General features: G+C 37.1%; 2 protein-coding genes across 2 annotated transcripts in view; both read right to left on the reverse strand.

Moving 5' to 3' along the window:
- The window catches only part of LOC144643512 (nucleolar complex protein 3 homolog), a 115,023-nt gene extending 96,624 nt beyond the window's left edge, over positions 1–18,399 (reverse strand). The window contains exon 1 of the mRNA XM_078502791.1: positions 18,395–18,399. The gene's annotated coding sequence lies outside the window, so the exon portion shown is untranslated. The remainder of the gene's footprint in view (positions 1–18,394) is intronic.
- Positions 1,161–20,588, reverse strand: LOC144643506 (coiled-coil domain-containing protein 186-like). The gene is made up of 20 exons (XM_078502783.1): positions 19,644–20,588; positions 17,552–17,804; positions 16,338–16,472; positions 15,861–15,938; positions 15,636–15,755; positions 15,266–15,370; positions 11,467–11,565; positions 10,807–10,893; positions 10,030–10,172; positions 9,572–9,752; positions 8,965–9,039; positions 8,608–8,692; positions 7,236–7,315; positions 6,963–6,994; positions 6,003–6,165; positions 5,368–5,406; positions 4,870–5,075; positions 4,117–4,186; positions 1,718–1,867; positions 1,161–1,416 (listed from the first exon to the last, which is right to left on the reverse strand). Exons 1-20 carry the CDS (start codon positions 20,108–20,110, stop codon positions 1,336–1,338), a joined length of 2,649 nt encoding a protein of 882 aa, XP_078358909.1. The 5' UTR covers positions 20,111–20,588; the 3' UTR covers positions 1,161–1,335.
- Between the last annotated feature and the right edge of the window lie 3,526 nt (positions 20,589–24,114).

Genomic DNA, 24,114 nt, shown 5'->3' on the forward strand with positions numbered 1-24,114 from the left:
GTATTTTTTTCCGGAAAAAAAAAAATGGATGGAGCATAGAAGTTCAAAAGCTGAAACAGTTGCAATTTACTGAGAGAAAGCCCACAAAGCTTTAATACTCTTATGGGATTAGAACCCATGACCCTTGCAATTGTGCCCTTGTACCCTGAATTGTAATGTGGTTCTTCTTTTTTCGATCAAATTTGTGAAAGATAGAAAACCTTTGGGGCCAGGGTATTGCTGTAGTAGAGTTACTCAGTCGTTATTGACTGAGATATGCAAAAGCATAAAAGTAAATACTTCTGAAACATGTCAACGGCGAGATGAGATGTGATATCGTATCAAGGGGAAACGCGTTTCCTCCAGTTGGTAGTTAAATAAAAATGACTACTACTGTAAACGTCCATTCACAAAAACTTTTATATATACATATGGTACATACTAAACTTATAATTTAAACAATAATGTGATTTTATAATTTTCCTAATTACAATTTATTGACTGGACGCATATCCTTTTGCGCCAATATTAAAATCCCCATGCCATTTGCACCCTTTATATTTATGTAGTTTCTGAATGGTCAAATGCATAATATTGAATTGTGTAGCAGCAAATAGTGACAATGAAAATACTAAATACAATCGAACTCGTTAATATGGAAATTGCTGGGACAGCAGATGAGTGACCCTGAAAGGTGACCATGAATTTTAGTCTCTCAAAATTCTTTTCATTAATCTTGGTCATTCTGGGACAAGCAAACTGTTCGTATCAACGAGGTGTCTTTATGAAACGTGTTACTAGCAAGAACCACAAAAGACCATCAATGATAGCTTTATAGCTTCAAGAGTCCTTTCACCCTTATTGAATAACGCAAACGTATAAATGCTGTTGAAATGACGCAACTCCGTGGGCCGAGATTCTCCTTGTTCCTATGTCACGTCTTTAATTGATTATTATGATTTAATGCCTGTCCACTGTTCATTTGCATTCAAATGCCATAAATATCATTTTCTCTTTACCCTCGTTTAGTTTCATTTCTGTACATGATAAAATCTGCTTAAGTCTTTTACACAATTCTTGCTCATAGAGTTCCATAATTCCACGGCTATTACGTGTACTGCTTCTATCGAAATGAAGAACCACGTTCCCATTTTAACCTCTGATTATTAACTGAAACCACTGTTTAGACGTTAAAAATGGCGAGCCAAATAGAACCAAAGAACTCCTTAAAACTCCTGATTTTTTCCCTCGTTCAGCCTAGCTGCCTCCAGCCAATATATAGGCACTTTCCTATCACGATGCCATCAATAACCAGTCAACATCCAAATAGCAGTTTTTCTTTTTGTGTTTAGAACTTTACGACCTTCTGCTTCTCTTCATTTTTTGCAGTTCTTCGTTGAGTCTTGTTATCTCGTCCCCCAAGGTGTCAAGGTTTTCCTGTTGAATAAGGATTTGTTTAGAGGAATGTACCAGATAACAAAATCACTTATAGACTGTACACAGCATATATTTTCCAACGCAAAAGAACGAGAAAGAAAAAGTGAGAGAAGCGAGCACGAGTGCGAAACACACTCCCCGCCCCACACCCCCTCGCGCCTCCCGTTTTGCGCTGGCGTCCAGTTTTTTCGAGATTCTTTTCTCCCGTTCAAGGATTGAAGAAAAATACGGAAAAACAGAGAAGGCTGTGAACAGACTAAATCACTAACGGTTACAAGTTGTTGGCACTGGCAACACTTACTTTTAAAGTAATATTTTTAAGGATTGTGTCCTCTAGTACAGCCTGTAGTTTTCTGTTGATTTCAAGGGACAAATCCAGTGTCATGTCTGGGTCCACGGCCTTGGACGAGTAAACGGAGGCCATGATTCCACCGTGGCGGGACACCTGAGCCTTAAAAACAGAACGCACAATGACACTGTTGTTAACACATTTACAAACAAGGAGAAAGAGCTCAGCATGACTTCTAAGGCCCTGTCCAAATTAATCCGGATTAATTTGAAAACGATACGCTTTAAATCGCACGCATAAAAGCGTTGCAACATATTAATCAGAGATAAATTTGAAAACAATACGCTTCTTCGTTTTGACGGAGATCACATGACTATTTGACATCAGCGATTTCAAAAATCTCAGTTTCCGCCGTCCACACTAGCCGCGTTTTCAAATTTCTCCACTTCAGAGAGCGTTTTTGAAAAGCTCTGTTTTGGGTGACCGAAAACGCCGTTTCAGTGTGGACGGTTGGCCTACCCGGAGAAAAAAAGATGCGTTTTTAAATTTACCCGGGATTAGTGTGGACGGGGCCTAAAGCTGAAGAATTGGTCGGATGAGTGTTAGCCAAAACTTACTCAAACGTGATAGCGTGAAACTCTATCACAAACTGACACATTTTTAATATGAAAGGTGTTTCACTTCACGTTATACTGCCATACACACTTATTCTTAGATTAGAGAAGCTAAATTGGAATCTGTGCTGGATTATTATTTAAGGTTCAACCAGCGACTTAGTATTTGACATCCGATTTAGGAACGTTATAAATCAGGGTAATTGATTTTTTAGAGTATGGGAACGTGTGTTCCTACTTTACATTTATTTATTTTAGCTAAATTGGTCAGTTTAAATCAGTCATTACGAAAAGAAGATAAGGACTGAGAAGACAATCAAAAATATAAACCTTGAAACTGTTAAGTTTCTTCCACTTACACGGCGCGACAAAAAAAAACGAACAAACAGGCAAAAAAGACCGACAATACGGCGCTGCTATCTCATTGAATAAAACAGTACCTGTCACTTTGACATAAGCTTTTTGGTGGATAAAACATAAAAAAAAAAACAGTTCATTCCCGAAGGAAAAAGAATCTGGAAAAATGCGGATCATTGAAAATTAAAGCGCTCTTTTCCCTAACGCATTTAAACGAGGAATTTTTAAATTTGTTATGAATGAATGTTCAGATAGGGATGGAAGCACCTGTGAATTATTCCGCGCGAGGAATGGGGAAGAGGGGCGCGAGCAGGATCCACGCTTGGCAGCCTTTTATGGGAGAGAGACAGGGAGAGAGAAAACACGTGTTTAGTGCATGAGTATTATACCTTGTGTTACAGTGCTAGTGATTATAAAATTAATATCTTACATACTTATCCTGAACAAAATAACATTATGAATTGATTACCGACAAGAACTTACTCTGACAAAGACTGAGGTAACGCTTAAATTATTTTGGTCAGTTATTTGCCGTCAGTAAAACGTTTCTCGCTTGCAGAAGCTTTTTATTTCCTTGTCACGCAAACGAAATCGCTGGGGGCGGAGATTGCGTGACGAGACAAAGGAGATAAAGAGGAATAGTTTTTCAAAAGCTACTGTTTACTTTAGAAATAGGAACTTTTAATGTTTTAGAGTGCCTCTGACTGACGTTTATGTGTTAAGCATTAATTACCTTAACTATTTCTGCTCACCATATAAAGTTAACAGCTAGATATTATCAAGTGTTACAAAAACAGGCTATTTTATAGTTAATTCATAATTTATTATCAAGTAAAAATACTAAAAAAAAATACCGCAAGAAGACGTCTGGTTTTTCATTCTTTTTTGTTTAAACGCAGCCTCGAGTTAATTTGTGTAACTTTTAATCAAATTCAACCTTAACTCATACACACAAAAAATTACATTCAGTTTCTTTTAGGCCCCGTCCACACTGACCCGGGTAAATTTTAAAACGGAGAAATTTTAAAACGCCGCGTAAATTTTTTTCATTCCCCATTAACCCGGGTAAATTTAAAAAAGATACGCTTTTTTATTAAAAAAAAAAAAAAATAAATTTTTTTTAAAGAGGGAAACAAAAAAAAAAAAAAAAAAAAAATAAAAAAACAGGGCCCCAAAAAATTTTTATAAAAAAAAAAAAAAAAAAATATTCTATTTTTTCCCCCCCCATTTTTTTTTGTGTTTTTTTTTTTTTTTTTCGACAACCTTCTTTGTGTGGACGGGTGGACTAAAGAAAAAAAAAAATTTTTTTTTTTTTATTCCCGGGGGGGGGGGGGGGGGGAAAAAAAAAACAAGCTCCATATACATGTACACGAGAAAACCGTGACCCACCTCCGCCTTTTTTTGCCCTACATCCCTTAACTTTTAGGCACCGTGACTTACCTTGTGCATGTCTGACTTGGGTGGAGCCAAAGTTCCAGTATGCTCTCGTAACACATAGTAATGAATAATCCTGAAGAAAAAAAGAATGAAGTGGAATCCATCCGTTAATCTGTGTTACATGGATATAGGCAATTTCCTATCACGATGCCAACAATAACCAGTAATAAGTGTTACATTACAATACAAAATTTACTTCCCTGAGTCTACATACGAAATCACATGAAATTCGTGACCAACTCTTGTTTTGATATTCACTGCTTTATAACTGAGATTAATACTATGCTTTATCAAAGCATTTCACAGTACGTTTTACTGTGAGAAGAGATAGATTAACGTTCATCGGCCCCCGCCCACATTTTCCCCTTTCGCCGACGAGGCTCGTAATACAGAAAATATACGCCGCAATCAGCCGTATTCTTAGCCATTCTTGTTCAATTTGGGTATATTGGCCGTTCACCTTAGTGTTTTTCTGCCACAGTCAAATATTTTTTCAGGATTTTTTTCAATGTGAAGGAAACGCAAGACTTACCAAAATTTTAATGGCAAAGATGCTCGTTCTTTTAGAAGCTGCATTTGGCGGGACTAAGATTCTATCCAAGCAAAAAATTGCACGCCGAAAGCTTTCCCTTGAAAATTCTTCTTATTAAAAATACCTAACTAAAAATTACCAACTTTTTTGGCGGAAAAACTAGAATCAAAGTACTGTTTCGGAGATAGAATGACTCATAAAATCAAGTTAACACTCTGACTCACTTGCTTTTCTTCTGTATCTCATCTACAAGAGCTGCTACATGACCTTCCATGAATTCCAACTTTTCGTTCTTTTTGGCGTGGATTTTCTGCAGTCTGCAGATGCGATCCACAAGAACAGCCTTGTCGGGCGCGAGTTCTGTGCTCGCCCTGTGGTCCTTTTGTCCCAAAATCTGCACATTGTCTCCACTAGAGGCTTCGAGTGAGGCCTGTCATTAGCCAGAGAAGACTGTTAGAGCTCCTTTTTTTTCATACTTAACTATGCAACATCATACAACCAAAAACCTTAGGGAAATCAAGCCGCTGTAAAATATGAGACAATATCGGCGCAAGCTTCCTACATGCACAGCAAACATCACCATTTTTAAAGTTAAAGCAGCTTCCATGATCATGAATACCTCGCTGAAAAGAGCTTCAACCTTACAGCAAACACAAGTAAAACAAAACAAGACAATTGGCTTGGGTAAAATAACTATGTTAAAATCTATTTCAAAGGCTTACCCCATCAGTTGCTGACTGGGAGCTGTTGACAACAACCCACTGAAAAGATGAAACGATCAAACATTACTTCACATACATGTACATGTATTATTGTACAGCTGATTGTACTTTTTAGAAAACCTTTTCATGGAATTTCAAATTAATACTGTGATGCAAACGATTACCTTAACTCGAAAAAAAAAAACCTTAAATAACGAGTTACTAACAAAGAATAACAACAGAGATACATGTATTTTAACAACTTAACAAGCCATGTTTAACTGACTTCAACATTTGTCAGTTGTTATCCAGGGCCAGGTTGTTCAAATCACGATTAAGCTAATCCAGGATTAGCGTGAATTTTGATTTCAGTTTTTAAACTGCAAATCAGTTTTTTTTATGTCGACTAATCTTAAACTCCACAAAACATAAGCAAAAAACACTTTTATACAAGAGAAATTGAACTCTCGATCAACTTTTAATCCTGGGTTGAGGGTTAATCGCCTTTTGAACTTCCCAGCACATGCTTATCTACATGTATGTGGTACTGAGATGCTACTACATGTATATAACGATGCATATTTCTTCCTTGGCCCTCTTTCCAATCCCTAGCTCGACCACAGATTCTTTCTAAGACAAACTGAATGAACACGTACCCCGCCATCTGTGGCTGATGTTACTGAGCTTGGTGATGAGATTGACGTGGGAGTGGTACAGGCGCTGCCTATCTTATCAAGTGAATTGGTGGATGAAGATTTTGACTCCTCGCTTAAATTCTCCTTGGATCCAAGGTTATTTGATTCTAGTTTCTCCACTTGTCTGATAGGGAAAAAAGCGAGAAATCAGCTATTTTTCTTGCTTATTTTATACTTCCAAAAGCAAGACATTCAAACATCACAGAACAAATTCAAAGACGAAAACACAACTTTCATCGGCTACATGAATCCATAGTTGTTAACCTTTTCAATCCAAAGTTTAAAATACTACCTTTCTATACAAATCGTATAGAATTACAGTACAGTTCGTACTTTGGTCCGTGAATTTCGAGGTTTTTCTCTATCTGTGTCAGCTGCTGAAAAAAGTGTGTTTAGGTCTAGACGACTTTGCAGGCCCACGCTTAACTCCAGTTATCATAGCATAAAGCAACTAGGAATTCAGCTACTTCTCATTACTTCCCTAGATAGAAACTATAGCAAAACAGGTAACTCTCCAGCGTTTTTACTTTTCGGTTTCCCGCTGCAATTCGCAGGGATACCCATTTTATACACGTGAGTGGAGGGAGGCACAAGTACACAACACAGTGACCCCAACCAGCACTTGAACCCAGAGCTCTTGATGCACTAACCATTGGACCACTGTTGCTCTCTCTTCTCTCCCAATATGCACGACCTGTGCTAGAAATTACAAGGTGACCACTTTTAGAGTCTCAGGAAAGTAGCCCAAGCAAATAGACCTCTGTTTTGGTGCCCCTATTTTCATTCTCCACAAGAGCAGACTGGAATATTATTTTTTCGTAACTAAAAGACGATTTTATCTGTTAGGAATGAGTAGAATAAGAAAATAACTGGTTTTTATCCAGCTTTGTATCATACAAATAACAAGTGTCTCATACTCACTTTCTAGATTGCTGTAACTGTCTTGTTAAATCCTAAGAGAAAATGAAACCATTTTAATGGTTACACAGAACCTGATTTACTGACTAATTCAACAATCACAAAAGTTCGCTGAAGCACTACCTTCATTCTGAGAAAAAATTTAATGTAATACTAAATTGATAACTTTATAAAACACTGACATGTATAAAAAGTGCATGTACAGGTGTAAAGGAATTCCAACATGTAGATAATGAAGTTCCTTACATAACAAAACTACTAGCAATGAATACTCACCTTAATAAGAGCTGTGTTCTTTCTCTTCGCCACCTGAAGCTCATCTCGTGATTCCTCTAGAGAAGCAGCAAGCTCTGACACTGGCATGACACAAAACAAAACAAAAAAGTAAGTAAAAGATAATCCAGATATATACCTAAAAATTAATGTATATGTTTTCAATGGGTAACGCAAGCCATACATTTTGCAGTTTTTATGACTGTTTTGCTGCACGTATGGCAAATGACTATTGTGTTATTTCCCAGAGTTAATAAAATTAATTTAACTTTGCAACTAAGTGTGTTTACCATAACGGGGATGTAACACACTAAAACAAGAACTGCTTCTTATAACTGAAACCCTATTAACCTGGGGAGTTGTGGTGGCCTAATAGAGCAGTTTTCATTGGAGAGTCGTACAACGAATAGGGAGGAGGGAGAATATGGCCAATCAAAATTTAGGGAGGAGGGAGAAATCCTTTAGCCAATAAAAAAAAAATAATGTGGGGAGGAGGGGAGAAAGGGGAGTAGTGTTTTTTTTTTAGCTCAAAAAGTAGGGAGAAGAGGGCGAAACTTTTAGCGCAAAAAGTAGGGAGGAGGGAGAAACTAGTGCAAAAAGTAGGGAGGAGGGAGATTTACCCTCCTGTCCCTCAAGTGAAAACCCCTCCTAATAGTTAGCATGCTGGACTCTGGATCGATGGGTCCAGGTTCAAGCCCTGGCTAGGGTCATTGTGTTGAGTTCTTGTGCAAGACACTTTATGAATTCTCATATTGCCTTTCTCAACACAGGTGTATAAATGGGTACCATGCAGATTATATTTTTTTGTTTTTTTTTTTTTTTTTTTTTTTTTTTTTTTTTTGGGGGGTTTATGAAAAAAATATATTTTTTTTTTTTTTGTTTTTAAATGGGTACCATGCAGCCAATATATGCTGGGAGGGGGGGGGGGACCCCTGTGATGGACTACAGAAACCGGGATAAGCTCCAGCAGTAAAGGCCACTTGGCTCAAAGCAGACTTTTTACATTTTTTTACCTGTTAACCTGACCACCAAAATCAAATAACATAATGACTGACTGAGGTTTTTTGGGTCAAAAAAGTGGCTATATATAATAATGAGATGACTGGGTATGTATCAATGAGGTGGTCATAAGGCAGGGTTCTCTGACACACTACTAAATCAACTGCATCACATTTAGCTCAAAATAATGTATCTAAGATGCACGGTTTTAAAAATTAAAGTTTGTTACGTGAACCTGTAGCATCATTTGCAAATGAAGCATAGTGTTTGTGGGAAGCCACAAACAGCACTCACTTTAATCAGGAATGGATGCCTGTGCAAGACTTGGGAAAAAAGTAAAACATCAAGCTTAAAGTACAAAACGTTTTGCTCTTACTGGCTTTTGATTTTTCTTCCAGACGACTGTTTAAAGATGTAAGTTCACTTTCAAAATGCGATGTCTTCTCTTTCAATTCTTCCTCCTAAATTCATAGAAAACAAAGAGAGGGGTACATTAAAATAAATATATTAAGGGAACATGCATAATTCTGCTGGCCTTACTTAAGCCAGCAAGCCGGTATTATAATTACAACAAAAGTTCAGGCATCATTATCAGGGTCAGCTGGTAACATTTTAACATCATATGACTGACAGAAAACAAAACAAGATGGTATGAACATTATCTGTTGTGCCTTATCAGTGGTTTATAAATGACTTTATAAATTTCTAGTTCAGTTAAACATCCATGACCTACCAGTGTCTGCCTTGCCTTTTCCACCTGCTCAAACTGTTCCTCCAGTTTTGATTTGTCAAGAAGAATTGCATCAAGCTAAGCACGCAATGAAAAAAAAGCAATGTTAAAACTCCAGAAAAGCTCTTACATGTAGGAGAATTTCAACTATCTGTAAAGATGCAAATTTGCAAAAAAAGCATGATTGAATGGAGAAGGAGAGTGGAGGAAGGTGGTGGGATAAATCTTTACAAAATGGCACTTAAGGGTAGCCTGGGCTGGCTACAAACACGTAAACTCTCAACCTATGTCCAGGATTGAATGCACGGCCTACAAAATAATTTACAATTTTACGATTTAAGCAAGAACAGAAGGTGTGTGCAAAAACTGTGAAATTTACAATTTATTCCTTCTTTTCCAAATCCCAGTCCCAGTTCTGTTGTTTATTTGGAAGTGATTCCTGGCAGTCCCAGTGACCTAAATCTCATTTTCCCAGTGAAAATTTGCCCAAATCCCAGTTCCCATTTTATCCCTTCAGGTCCCTCTTATAGCTCCTCAGAGCAGCAGGAACAACAACAACAACAACAAAAGCAACAAAGATATTAATATTCACAATCATTGTATTGAGTACCTTGGCAAGGGTGCCACTGGCTTCTGACTGAAGTTGAGCATTTTTAGCTGTCATTTTCTCAGAGAATGCCAGAAGCTCTGCTTCTTTGCTGTGACAAGCCAAAATATCAGCCTCAAGATCAGAAATGGTCTTTTTCTGTTCACTTTCCACAGCTGTTAAATGCTTCACCATCTCTGCCTCACTGTTTTAAATTAAAAGAAATAAAAGATAACAGCTTAGGCTTGATTTACACTACTATACAGTAGTCTTAACTCTTTTTCTGGTTACAGTGATTTAATCATACTGGTAAGCTTCCAATTTTCCCTGATTTTTCCCTGTTAAAATAAAATTCCATTCAAAATGTGGGCAATTTTCCCTGACTCAAAATAAAATATCCTGACTTTTCCCTGATCTTGAAGAATTTTATTTTCCCTATAACAATTTCCTGATCGTGGCAACCCTAAAAAAGGTATGTTTACCTTTCATACTTTGCCTTGTACACTTGATTCTCATCCAGCTCTTTCTTGAGGTTTTGTTGTTCTTTTTTGTTCAATACCGCACTCTTCTCATGTTCTGCCACCTTCAGAGCATACTGTGTGATCTTTTCCTCCAACCCACTGATCTGAAGTTACATGTATCATTTTACAGTTATTATATTATTCAAATCTATTTAATTATAATGGTGAAAGAAAATTCAGCAAAGTTACTCAAAACATTAAATCACTGTTTGGATTCTTACATGTAAAGCTACAGAAAACTGTTGATTGGAATTATGAATGCAGTCAAGTTAAAACTGACTAGAGATAAGTTTCATGTATGACTGATAAGATCACTCAGCAATATTCTGTTGCTGTTTGAAAACTTAGCTGCGACTAAGATTCGCTTACAAGAGCTTAAAAACAAAGCAAAAGACCAGTTGTAATTCATGATAATGGTGGTAGATTATGGGAATGGACACTTAGTGGTCACCTACGAGAGCTTAACTTGATCACAGAGTTTGAGTAACAATTCAAACAGAGTTTCACTGTGTTAATCATAACTAGAGTTGGTCGCTGTTGAGAGTAGTCGCAAAGAGAGCTTCAACTCTATTGGTGACTAGCTGGTTGCAGTTTGGGATTCATAAGTTTTTGCCTCCCATACACTTGCAGTCCAGTTTTTCTTCTGAAGAATGGCGACAGAAAAGGGATGGCATGTGTAGGGAAATGGATCGTCAGCATCTCACCAAAAACACATAACAGTAAGAAGAAACAATGTACCTTCGCTTTTAAAGCTTTCACATCCTCTTGACTTTTTCTGCACTGATCTTTATATGCCTCTAGTTCCTGAACTTTCATTTTGTGAACCTTTTGAACAAAACAGTTGAATGCCAAGTTTAAGCTACCATGTCTCCAAATTAAACCTGACAAGGTGCTTACTGTAAAAGTGCAACTTGATGTTCAGATGTAAGCCTTAAGTCTGGTTTCAAGCCTAGGTACCAGTACATGTAGCTTCAATGTTACTGCTATAAAGCACTAACTATTTTGAGATGAGCAAAGTTCAACAAGTATGTACAACTTTATGGTGCCAATTAATATAGGTAAAGTCTGCGTTGAGCCAAGTGCCTATACAGGCCAGAACTTATCCCGGTTTCTGTAGCATGAAGTGTCTAGGAGTATTTCTACTCCCCCCTGGATGGGATGCTAGTCCATCGCAGGGTTACCCTCCAGCATTAGTTCGCCAGTACCCATTTATACACCTGGGTGGAGAGAGGCACTATGAGAGTAAAGTGTCTTTGCCCAAGAACACAACACAGTGACTCTGGCCAAGGCTTGAACCCAGACCGTTCGATCCGGAACCAACTGGTGCGCTGCCAATTAACATTTCGGTATGATGGCTAAAAAGGGACAACTTGAAGTGTTAAACAAGAGATACCATACCTCATCCTGATCAGCGATTTCTTGCTCATGCCTTTTCAGTTCCACCTCCTTTGCTTTGAGTTTGCTGTCCAAGGAGTTTGATCTCATTTCTTCTGATTCCTTGAGATAAACCAAACACTGGTGTCAATTATAATGATAAGACCTTGACAAAAGTACACATACCCCAAGTACTTTTTATACATGAAAATAATTCTGACAAGCACAAAAGTGTTAAGAGGAGATTTGTAGAAGAATCCGACAACGTCCGGTAATGCTATGAAAAATTGTTCGCTTATCCTTTGCATGAAGGTAGTCCTTATTAAAACTAAAAACGTTATGTTGTTTTTTTTCTTCAAATATTTTTATTTTTCTGAGAAAAACGAAATTTTTTGATTTGATATCTAGACTCGTCTAGACTCGATTGAGAGGGTACAAATTGGGTTGAAAATTGACCATTTTCAATCGATTCGTATGTCAAAACCATCACGCGCAGAAAAAAATAAATACAACCGGTCTATTGCATGACTCTTCCTTGTCCAAATAAGCATAGTTTCAAGAGTTTTGGTTTAATCTAATTATTTTACGGTAAACAAAACCAGACTATTCTCACGCGAAATGAAAGTCGGTCGGTCAAAAGAATCGTCATTTTCACTATGTGCCTTATCTCAGAATTCCTTGAGATAAATATATTTCAACTGTAGAAGGATGATACTTTTAAAATATTTAAAGTTTTGTCTGGGTAAATGATTAAGCACTTGTCAAAAAATTATTCAAAATCGTACAAAAACGACACAAATCACGCAAGCTTTCGAATGCGTGACCAAAAGTATTACCACCGTATTTGTTCTTTAAATCAATTTAGTCGAAACACTAGCAATACCAAGGCATAAATCATAATAAATATGTTCACCTTTGCTTGATTATGATATCCTGTCCCATGCAATACGTTTTTTCCTGTCATTTCTTCAATGGCTTCCCGTTCAGTTCGCATGCCGCTTGTCGAATCCGTCTGCGACTGGTGAATTTGAAGCAATCACCGATACGAGTTTAACCAAATATGTATCGTCATGATTAACAAGCCCTTTTTGTGTTACTTGATTAAACCATATTTCAGGTTATAGCCGGCAAAGCGTTTTCGATAAGCCACTTTGCAGTGCCTGTTGGCCCCGTTATTATTCCAAGTGAAGTATAAATTCAAGCGTGACAGACAAGCGAGACAAGCGTGACAGTTTTTTATACTTAGGGGCCGGGGTGGGGTGAGGAAGGGTCTTAAATTTTTAGATGAATCAATGGTTTGAAAACGTTTGGGGATGAATTGTCACGAACTCGTATTTGCTACGTGATTTACTTTACTCATAAGTTCTGCTTACGCTCAAAATCAAAGAGAGAAAAACCGTAAAAGTATTGACAAAAATTAAAGCCGCTGTCAGGAAAAAGGGTTGTAATCTATTAAAGTTAGACTTTCTAAAAGTCGTTTGCTTCTCGTTTCCGGTTTGGTGGTAGTCTATAATCTACTAATTGCTGGTTGCTCCTTCCATAAAAACCATATAATTCAGTTATGTACTTCGTTATTCTCCAAAACAACAAAGTAAAATAATTGACCTTGTGTGTGCGAGAATTCACGTTGTTTACTTTTAGGAGACGAGACTAATTTAATTTACTAAACTCGATTATAGATGTTTGAATGATTTCTTTTTTCTCACGAACCATTTGTGGAGCAACCGGCACAACACAGTCCCCGTAAAGTGCTTTTTCCTTCAGTTGTCTGGTGAACTGTTGGAAACTCCACATGTTCTCGCTGCACTTGATGTCTCATAGAAGTTTCTTGTTCTTTTAAAACGATAGTTGGCAGTCCTTGCTCGTATGATCGACGCGATTTTACTATCTGTCCCTTTCATCGATCCGAGCTTGGAATTGGATGGCGAAAAAGTTCCAGTACAAGCAAAGTTCCTCACGAGATTGCTTATCACAGTAAAGGGAAGACTTCTAAAGGAGATAGAGATGTAGGAAGAGAAATATCAAATGTCATATTCCAGAAAACTGGTATCCTTGTTCCCGTGGGGTCAGGTTTGACGTTGTGAAATTCTTTTACATCCCCATGTAAAATACGGTATTAGTTTGTGACAATTCATCTCCAAACGTTTTCAAACATTTGATTCATCTAAAAATTTAAGACCCTTCCTCACCCCACCCCCTAAGTATAAAAAACTGTCACGCTTGTCTCGAAAGTATGCAAATTTATACTTCACTTGGAATAATAACGGGGCAAACAGGCACTGCAAAGTGGCTTATCGAAAACGCTTTGCCGGCTATAACCTGAAATATGGCTTAATCAAGTAACACAAAAAGGGCTTGTTAATCATGACGATACATATTTGGTTAAACTCGTATCGGTGGTTGCTTCAAATTCACCAGTCGCAGACGGATTCGACAAGCGGCATGCGAACTGAACGGGAAGCCATTGAAGAAATGACAGGAAAAAACGTATTGCATGGGACAAGATATCATAATCAACATATTTATTATGATTTATGCCTTGGTATTGCTAGTGTTGCGACTAAATTGATTTAAAGAACAAATGCGGTGGTAATACTTTTGGTCACGCATTCGAAAGCTTGCGTGATTTGTGTCGTTTTTGTACGATTTTGAATAATTTTTTGACAAGTGCTTAATCATTTACCCAGACAAAACTTTAAATATTTTAAAAGTATCATCCTTCTACAGTTGAAATATATTTATCTCAAGGAATTCTGAGATAAGGCACATAGTGAAAATGACGATTCTTTTGACCGACCGACTTTCATTTCGCGTGAGAATAGTCTGGTTCTGTTTACCGTAAAATAATTAGATTAAACCAAAACTCTTGAAACTATGCTTATTTGGACAAGGAAGAGTCATGCAATAGACCGGTTGTATTTATTTTTTTCTGCGCGTGATGGTTTTGACATACAAATCGATTGAAAATGGTCAATTTTCAACCCAATTTGTACCCTCTCAATCGAGTCTGGACGAGTCTAGATGTCAAATCGAAAATTTCGTTTTTCTCAGAAAAATAAAACTATTTGAAGAAAAAAACAACATAACGTTTTTAGTTTTAATAAGGACTGCCTTCATGCAGGAGATGAGCGAAATCCCTGTATTTTAAGAATTGCCGCAAAAAAGAATTTTTGTTCGATTCTTCTACAAACTTGCTCTTAATTCCCATTTTCAGTACAGCAACCCTCCAAGTTAAGACCATTTTAGTGGCCATGGTGACTAAATTTTTTGAGCTGGCAACAAAACTGGAACCGAAGTCACCAGCCTGGTGACTAAAACTTAGAAGAAGGATTGAAAGGGTGAGCTTAATTTAGCGACTAAAATTTTCACTGTCGACCAAACTTGAGCAGTCGGTGGCCACTAAGGAAAAAAAATTAACTTGGAGGGCTGTGGAGTCAAACTTATGAAAGTGGACACCCTTAGGACCAGGAAAATTCATTCAGGCAATAAGGAGAGTGTTTGTAAATATATGTAACAGGGTTTGTGACTATATTTCAAGAGATGTCTGCCTGCTTGAGGTGTCAATTAGCCAAGGTATCAAAAATTGTTCATTATGTACACATAGGGAATATACTGCAATAATTACGATCATTCCCTACGTACCCATAATGAACCCTGTCACAACACTTTTAATCCTATCCAGATCAAGTGAGCGAGGTGGGAATGGGGGTAGAGGAAGTTGGAGAGACAGGAAGGGGAGTTGATGAAACAGCTATGTTGTACACGCAAACTTGAACACATCTAGTAGTGACAAACAACAACAGCAACAACATTGAAACCTTACCTGATATTGCTTGATCATAGCCTGACAGTCAGCCCTGATTTGAAGGCCTTCCTCTCTGGATTCCTTCAGTTTCTGTGTCACCTGTAACAGCTTGTTCTTGGTTTCCTGATACAGAGGAACAACATCACAGCAAGTTTACTTTTGCTGCACAACTATCAGGGCTTACAATTAATTTTATAGTTAATTATACAGAAGAAGAATAGGAGGTTTCACCAGAATAATAATAAAAATAATTTATTTACATTTCTTTGGTTTAATTTTTTTCAAATCAGTTTGATTTTCTTGTTTCATTGTCTCATATTGACTATTATAATCTGAAACAAGGGGAACTAAAAATCAGTTGAGAAGCAGAAATAAGAAGAGTTTGTACCTTGTGTGATTCTAATTCAGTCTTGAGTTTGTTCTGCGCCCATTTGACCTTCACAGCGTGTGAATTCACTTCCTCTGCAAATTTGTCAGATTCCCTCGTGGCAGCAGCAAGTTCCTTTCCCTGCAAAAAGAAAATAAATAGCTTACTTGTATATCATTTTAAGCCATAAATATAAAGCCAACAACAAGAACACACCAAGGACTTTAACTGATGTGGGAGCCTTACCCTGTCATCAAATGATGTCTGTAGCTTAGCATGCTCTGCCTGAACAGTCTTCAGTTTTTGCCGAAACTTTTCTATTTCCTAGAAAGAGACAAGAATGCATTAATAAGCCCCCTCTGACCCCAAAAACATGAGCCCATGAGCTTATAATAATTATTTATATAGGTTTAGTTAAAAAAAAAAAAAAACGAAATCATTGGTATTCCTGTGTGCACCTGAACTTTTTTAGACACAAACAACTTCTCTTAATATAAGTCCATTGTTAAAAGGTAAAATTCCTTCCAATAATAAAAATGTACTGCACTGTCAAAATAAATAAAAGTAGCCTACTAGAAAAGCCTTTTCAGCAAAAATAAGCTCAATGGCTTATTAACAGACTTTCTAACAATATGTTTAACAAACATTATTGAAAGTAATTTACAAAGCTAAACCACTTATTTGCGGTAGGTTCCTGAAAGTATCTACAGCATTCATACATACCCTTGCATTTTCAGAAACTTTTTTCCCTAGAAGTTCATTCTCTCTGGCCATTTTCTTCTTTTCTTCCTCTCCTTGAACTAATTTAATTCCCAGGTTTTCCTTTTCCTTGAGCACATCTTCATACATCTTTGTTACCTTAAAAAAAAGTTGGTGTGAGGCACAACAGAGGGCTTCTGAGAACAAACGTACATTCGAACCTATTTAATAAGACACTTAATATAAGTCTGAAAAGTGTGTGTACTATGTAAACCGTATTCATATTACAGACGTAGTGATTATATGAATCTTGGAATCTTTTTGATCAGGTGAACTGTCCTTGATAGGGTGAGGTGTCCCTATGTCTATAAGGGGAGGTTGTACTGCAACCCTTCAAGTTTACTTTTTTGTTAGTGGCCATTTGGCCACCAACTACTCAAGTTTTGGTCGCCAGTGAAAAATTTTAGTCACCAAATTAAGCTGATGCTTTCAATCATTCCTCTCAATTTTAGTCGCCAGGCTAGCGACCTTGGTTCAAATTTAGTCGCCAGCTCCAAAACATGGCGACTAAAATGGTCTCAACTTGGAGGGTTGTTGTACTGTAAATTCAACAACAATGAATACACAAGCATTGTGTCTTTCGCAGTAAAAGTATTTAACAAAAAAACCTTCTCTTTCTTTTCTACAGATAAGGGCAATTTTGTGGCAAAAATAAAAAGATAAATTTAAACCACAACATCTATTTTTAAATGTTCATGAATGTAATTGTGCATGCTACAACTTGTCAGTTTGAATTTATTATACATGTACATTAAAGCTCCATAAAACATGCACATGTGCTTCATTGAGTTATAATGCACACAGCTTATTTCATGAGCTCAATAATAATAATAAAGATATTTTAGCAGGGAGCCCACATCACAAAAAGGTGGTTTTCAGTGGGGCCCTGCAATACACAATTTTGTAAGGATATAGTAGACTTACTCCTTGTGATAATTAAGTTTTATAAGCACTTGGGAATTTAATTTAAGAACGCACAAGAGGTGCGAGGGGCACACGGCTGTGCCTCATTCTTCTCAGTACACCTCTCTTCTCTTCTTAAAAATTCCAACATGCTTATATGACTCAGAGCTCAATGCACTTGGGTGTGGGAACATTTTTTTTAATATTATAATTATTGTAAGCTTAAAGTTCTTTTTCGTAATAAAAATAAATATACTATTACAACTGTTGCTCACCTGGTCAACTCTGAGTGCCATTTCCTTTTGCAGAGCTGCAATAGCTCTCTTTGCCGCCTGATCATGATCTTGGAGTTTCTTTTTTGTTGCATTCAGCTCTTCTGTTGTTTCCTTGAGTTTATCGTCCAGTTCCTGATTACTCTTTTTGAGAAGTTCATTTTCCTCACTTTCATCTTCACTTAGTTGTAACTTCAAAATCTCTGCACTCAGATTTCCCTTTTCACTTTCCAGTTCATCATTAATGTTCTTTATCCTGAGAAGTAAAACAATATAAAAACGTTATATGTAAGCTCCCAAATATTTATTACTCTTCCTACAGTTTATTATTCTGCATACTATGTTTACAATGTGCATTTTTTATTGCTTCTTTTGTGAAATAGGTGCTGTACAACATGCATCAAGACAGCATCTGGGGCTCGTAAAAAGTGCTGTCCAATCATTCGAGACAAGAAGATATTCCTGCTGGGCAATAACATGTAAATTTTCATTCTTACTTGCATTATGTGTGAGGCCCCAGTCAAGATGTCTGCCCATTAAATTGTAAATAAAGTAAACTAAGACAAGCATGTAACAGTCCCAGATAAGCAAAAACTGAAAGCTGCTTGTCAAAGGGCAATGTGGAATTTTTGGATTCCCGAACATCCCCCCTGGAATGATAGCAAACACTGTAGGACAGTATATTTTATATTTAATATAAAATTTTGAAAGGGTATCTGTACATGGGCCAAAGTGATCCACACTGCCAGAGCCTATCCTGATAATTTTTTTCATAGTGTGAAGTGACTAGGAGTATTAAATTGCTACTCTCCCTGGATAGGATGCTAGCTAATCACAGGTTACCACCTCCCCCTGTCCAGTTTGTCCAAAATTATTATATAAAAAGATTGGTAATTGGTGCATTATGGTGATTATTTAAAAAGCTGTGAGCATTGTATCTGACCTAACAATGGGTAAGAAAAACCACCTAAGAAATGTTACTTGACTTATGGCCATAACCCTAGGTGGGTATAGGGCCGGTAAGAAATGTTACGCATTTATTTCTTGCGGAGTCCACAAAGTCATAAATGAGCCTTACTCTGATGATGACCAATAAGACTGGTCAAAAAAATCAAACATATTTGTAAACTTTGAAAAACAATGGCCATGATTTGAATAAAGTTTATACTTGATTTACAGTTTAACCAGCCAGATAAAACTTTTTTAAGACTGCAGCATTGTATAAAGTGTTTTTATCTCTTCAATTCATATGCTATCACAACAGCAAAAATGCCTTGACAGATAATCTATTCTGAGGTGAATTATATGGAGATAAATCAAACAGTCAAAATGATAAGAAAAATTATTTTTGATGCTGACCAAGGGAATGGAGGCCAGTCTGGATAACATGTATGTTACGCCGAAGATCTTGGGCGAGGAGGTCGATAATTTACGCCAACTTCTGGCGTATTTTATAGGGATTTGGCGTAAAACTTCGGTGTATCAAATACGAACTTTCCAGTGTGGAATAGAGGGATAACTTTAGAAGAAAGCATGCTATGATCTTTGATCTTTTGATCTGATAACTGGTGCAACAAGGATAGAACAGGTCTCTATCATTATATTTATATAAAGAAACTGTGGTATACAACAGGTGCAATGCAAATGTAAACAAAGCAACATTGTTTTATGTTTTGTAATTCGATTGTCAGTCATCTGTAAGAAAATAGTGTTCTTGATTTAAGGTTATGAGCAACTCTCTAGTTTATGGTAAAAAAAAAATCCATTTAGAAAGCTTTTTATCCTCTTGATTGGTAATATTAAACTGAAGTTAGAACTAAATTTAATATTTGGTTGGTGGTCAATCAATACTTTTATACAAACCCATAAGAATGAGAAATCAGATACAAAATAGAATATCAATTGAATGAGGAGAATTTTGAGACAAGGGTCACGGAACACTGTATTGTATGGTTACCTGGATGAGTAAATAAAATCAAAATACAGCAATATCGTCTCGCTTCAACACAAAGACACACACAACCACCCGCCATGTTGGAACTAACATGTGTACTGTCTGTACAATCTTAAAATGAAGTGCATAGATATTTCTTACCTTTTTAGCTCTTCCTTTGAAGACTTCAACTCCTCAAGAACTGTATCTAAATTTTTCCTTAAGTCTTCGTTAACACGACTCAAATCATCTACGCTCGAGTCTTCTTTACCGTGATAATCTTGCAGTTTTTCACACAAACTCTTCTCGCGTTCCAAAGACAACTTGTAATCAGTTTGTAATTTGGAAAGTTCGCTTTTCGTGTGCTCATATTCCGCTAAAATAAACTGAAACTCTTGATCTCTGTCGCGTTTAATTCCATTTAAAGGAGATAATAATTTAGTTGTGTTATCAATCAAGCTTTCTTCTTGTTCATCGCGTGCATCGCCGTTCAAATTCTTATGATCGACACTTTCTCCGTCGCCATTGACAAGAACTTCCTCGTCGTTGCATTTGGCTTCGGAGTCCTTTTCCTCCAAATCATTCGTGATGTTATAGTTTCCATCAACTTCCTCTAGTGTGGAAGACATTGGAGATAACTCCTCAATTCTTCAGACAAGAGGCGAGGTAAATAGTGGCCACGGAATATCATTTCGAGAACTCGAAAGTCCTACCATCATCCACAAACGCCATTTTGTTGTTTTCGCAGCGGCATACCATTCTTTCTCCAGCGGAGTCTTCAATTTAGTCGCTTAATTCAACCTTATAAACAAGAAGTCTTGTTTTAAATGTCCTCCTTCAAATGTCAATTGCTATCTGAACCGTTTAAAACTCAATGAACAGAATCATAAACTTGTTATGATCAAGAGAAATCTGCGTCGGCGAGTGCTGGCAAAGGAAGTATATTTTCAGTGTTGAACGGGTAATAATTCCTTCACATTCACGGAAACTAGCCCAGAAAAAAATTGCCAAGTGGTAAGGAGAGAAGCAATCATACTAACCGCTTAGTTTTAAATGGAATTTAGGCCGAAAAGGAAGGATGTTGCATGCGCTGTTTGTAGATTCCAAAATGGCGGACTTTTATGCCTACGTCATCATTGAACACGTGACAATGGGATCGGAGCCGGAGAACACAGTTTTGGATGACGTTTCGAGTGTTAGTAGCTTAGTTGTCAGTGGCTGTACCATAGCACTGTTATTCTATCTAACACATCCATAGACTGTCCACAGCCTCTCTATTTTTGAGCGCAAAAAGCGGAGTGAATCGGTGAGCAGGAAAGCGGGAGAGATAGGGAGGGGGGGGGGGGGGGGAGACGGGCAAGCCGGCGCTGGCGTCAAATTCTCTCGCCGTTCTTTCCCAGCGCTCATCGATCGAAAAAAATACGAAAAAAATAGAGGGCTGTAAAAAAACTATCATATCCACGATGCAGGATATCTAATCCATTTATGCCACACTCAACAGCCTTTCCGGAACCAAACACACAGCGAGAAGAGAAGAAAGCTAATACAGTGGAACCTCGATATAACGAGGGGGGCTGGAAATGTTTTTTGGTTTTTTTGGTTTTTTTTTTTTTTTTGAAAAATTTTTTTTTTTTTTAGTACCAGAATAACCTGCGGTCAGGCGTTCTTTCCTCCTGCCGCGAAAAAAAGAACGCCTGATCGCAGGTACATTGGAACCTCGATTTAACGAACCTCTATATAACGAACGATTTTTTTTTTCGTCCCAGTAATAGAAAAAAAAATGGAAAAGAACCTCGATCTAACGAAACGTCGATATAGCGAACATATTTTGCCGTCCCTTGGCCCTTCGTTACAGTTTCGTTATATCGAGGTTCCACTGTACTGGGGTAATACATGCATGTCTGAAGAGAGAGAGAAAGTATTTATCAAGTTTATACTCGGCTTTTCCCAAGACGACGAAAAACTCAGCAAACGTTTTAAAAACACTGAACACTTTCACGGATGGGCGATTTGTGTTTATTATCTTACGGCAAACAAGGAAAATGATATAAAGTTTGTTTAATCTGAAAAGATAAAAGCCAGCACTAATCAAACGTTATATTATCGTGCCGAGTGCACGTGGTGAAACACACATTGGAAAATCTGACAAAAAGGAACTTCGCGGTGCGAAAGGCAGAACACGAGAGCATACACATGAACGACATGAAGCATCGCGTGCACCGAGAAAGCCACTTTTCGAAAGAAAATAATAGAAGACTAATAGAGGGCCTGCTAATCGCTCGAGAAAGGCCGACCATAAACAGACAATTGTTTAACTACCAAATTGTTCCCCTCGGGAAAACCCTAAATCAAAGAAAACCAAGCCGTACACTCTTTTTTTTTTTAAAATTTATTTTTTTCCCCGGTTTATTTTTTTTTTTTTTTTTCTTTTTTTGTTGAATTTTTTTTTTTATATTTTTTAAAATATTTTTTTTTTTTTTTTTTTTTTATTTTTTGTTAATTATTTTTTTTTTTTTTTTTTTTTTTTTTTTTTTTTTTTCTTTTTTTTTCCCCCCCCCCCCCCTTTTTTTTTTAAAAAAAAAACTTCCCAAAAAAAAAAAAAGAAAGAAAAAAAAAATTTTATTTTTTATTAAAATATATTTTTTTATTTTCTTTTTTTTTTTTTTATTCAATTCCCCCAATCTTAAATATTATATAAAAAAAAGTATGCAAATTTCGCCAGTGCCACTGATGATGACCGTACAGTCGAAAACGGTTAATCATCTGGTTTAAATATTTTTAAAATATTTTTACTCTTAATAAAAACATATATTTTCTAAGCAAATATTATGACAAAAATACATTGTGAACATGTTATTCACGCTGTCTTAAGAGAGTAAGCATTTACAATATTGTCGTAATTGTTTTGTGCCGAGAAATTTAAACAGAACTCATATAAGGTCATCATCGTACCGGTTAACTAGCCTGCGTTGCAGATAAACTAGGCCCCGGTCACGTCTGGCTGCAACGCAGGCTACCGGGTTAACCCGAGGCAAGAAAAATGAGGTTAAATCGAAAATTCTTAAACTTGGTCAAAATATGGGTCTAGTGGAACTATTGCTAAAACAAAATACTTTTTTGAAAGATAAATTAGATTTTTCTTTTACGCGAACGGCGACGGAGACAGTTTGACACTCAATTGCCTAACCGAGTTAGATGGTTACAAACAACTGCAGGACTTCAAATATACTAAAATTTTTCAAGAATCTTTAATTTTCGGCTCATTTGCCGAACAGCGATTTCAGCACGACAAATCTAGGAAAAACTGCGAGCGGAAAAACTCAACTTGGTACATGGCGCGGTGCTGTGCTGTGAAACTATATCCCTACAAACATAAGAGCAAAAGTGTACAAGTACCCGATAAAAGTTTTGGGCTACTAAACAACAAAATTTGACAGTGCGAAATGTATCTGGTACCAAGCTCAAAAATCGCTATTTCGTGTCACAGTTATCTAATCTGTAAAATGGCAAAATTATAAAAAAATAATGAGAGTGATAAATGATCGTCGCAGTGAATTTCCAATTTAAGCAATTGGAATAATGAAGCCTGAAAAAAATTCAGGGCTTCAACGGGATTCGAACCCGTGACCTCCGCGTTACCGGTGCGATGCTCTACCAACTGAGCTATTGAAGCCACACATTGGGAGCGAGGTCAATTGTGAGTTCATATTTTCCCGTGAGAGGAGTGAAATGATGTAATGTATATGAAATGATTCATATATGAACTTCGGATGTATATGAGAGTGATAATTGATCGTCGCAGTGAATTTCCAATTTAAGCAATTGGAATAAAGAAGCCTGAAAAAAAATTCAGGGCTTCAACGGGATTCGAACCCGAATTTTGACCTCCGCGATACCGGTGCGATGCTCTACCAACTGAGCTATTGAAGCCACACATTGGGAGCGAGGTCAATTGTGAGTTCATATTTTTTTTTCCAATGAGAATACAAGTGCCCAGTCCCTCTGGGATGGGAAGGGTGTATAAAAGGAAGCGCACAGCTCTGATGAGCTGCATTTGTTGGCCCCTTCGGGGGTGAAGAAGGCGAGAAGAAGAAGAAGAAGAAGAAGAAGAAGAAGAAGAAGAAGAAGAAGACAAAGCAGCAGCAAGCAATAAGACATCGGAGTAAGTAAATTTTAAGTCCTGAATTTTTTTCTTGAGCACTCTTGGGGCGGGTGTATAATCGATGAGTATTTTGGCTTAAGGTCAAACATATCAACCTAGCATTAAGGTTTTTGTCTGCTTTGATTTTATATGTTTTTGCAGTTGGACCTGTCCAAGCGTGGTTCTTGATATCACAATGGGATTGGTCATTGAGACTGGGATGAATATAGAACAATGACCCTTTTAGTAGCAAAAGAAAAAATCAATATCCATGTGCAAGTAGTCGAAAACCGACATGGTCGTAGTCATTTGATGGCTTAGGGGCCGACTACGTACCTCCCTCCCTGCTTGCACTGAATTTATGATTGACTTTGATTGAATGATTGATTGATTGGCACACGTTCAAGATTGAAAGATTTAAGACTGGCACACTTGTGCAGGTGATTGGAAGCTACAGTTGTGCACAAATATCAGATGAGAAGAGTTCTAACG

Source organism: Oculina patagonica, chromosome 2 (assembly GCF_052425735.1).
Source record: "Oculina patagonica isolate OP01 chromosome 2, crgOcupat, whole genome shotgun sequence".
In the NCBI taxonomy this organism is placed as follows: domain Eukaryota; kingdom Metazoa; phylum Cnidaria; class Anthozoa; order Scleractinia; family Oculinidae; genus Oculina; species Oculina patagonica.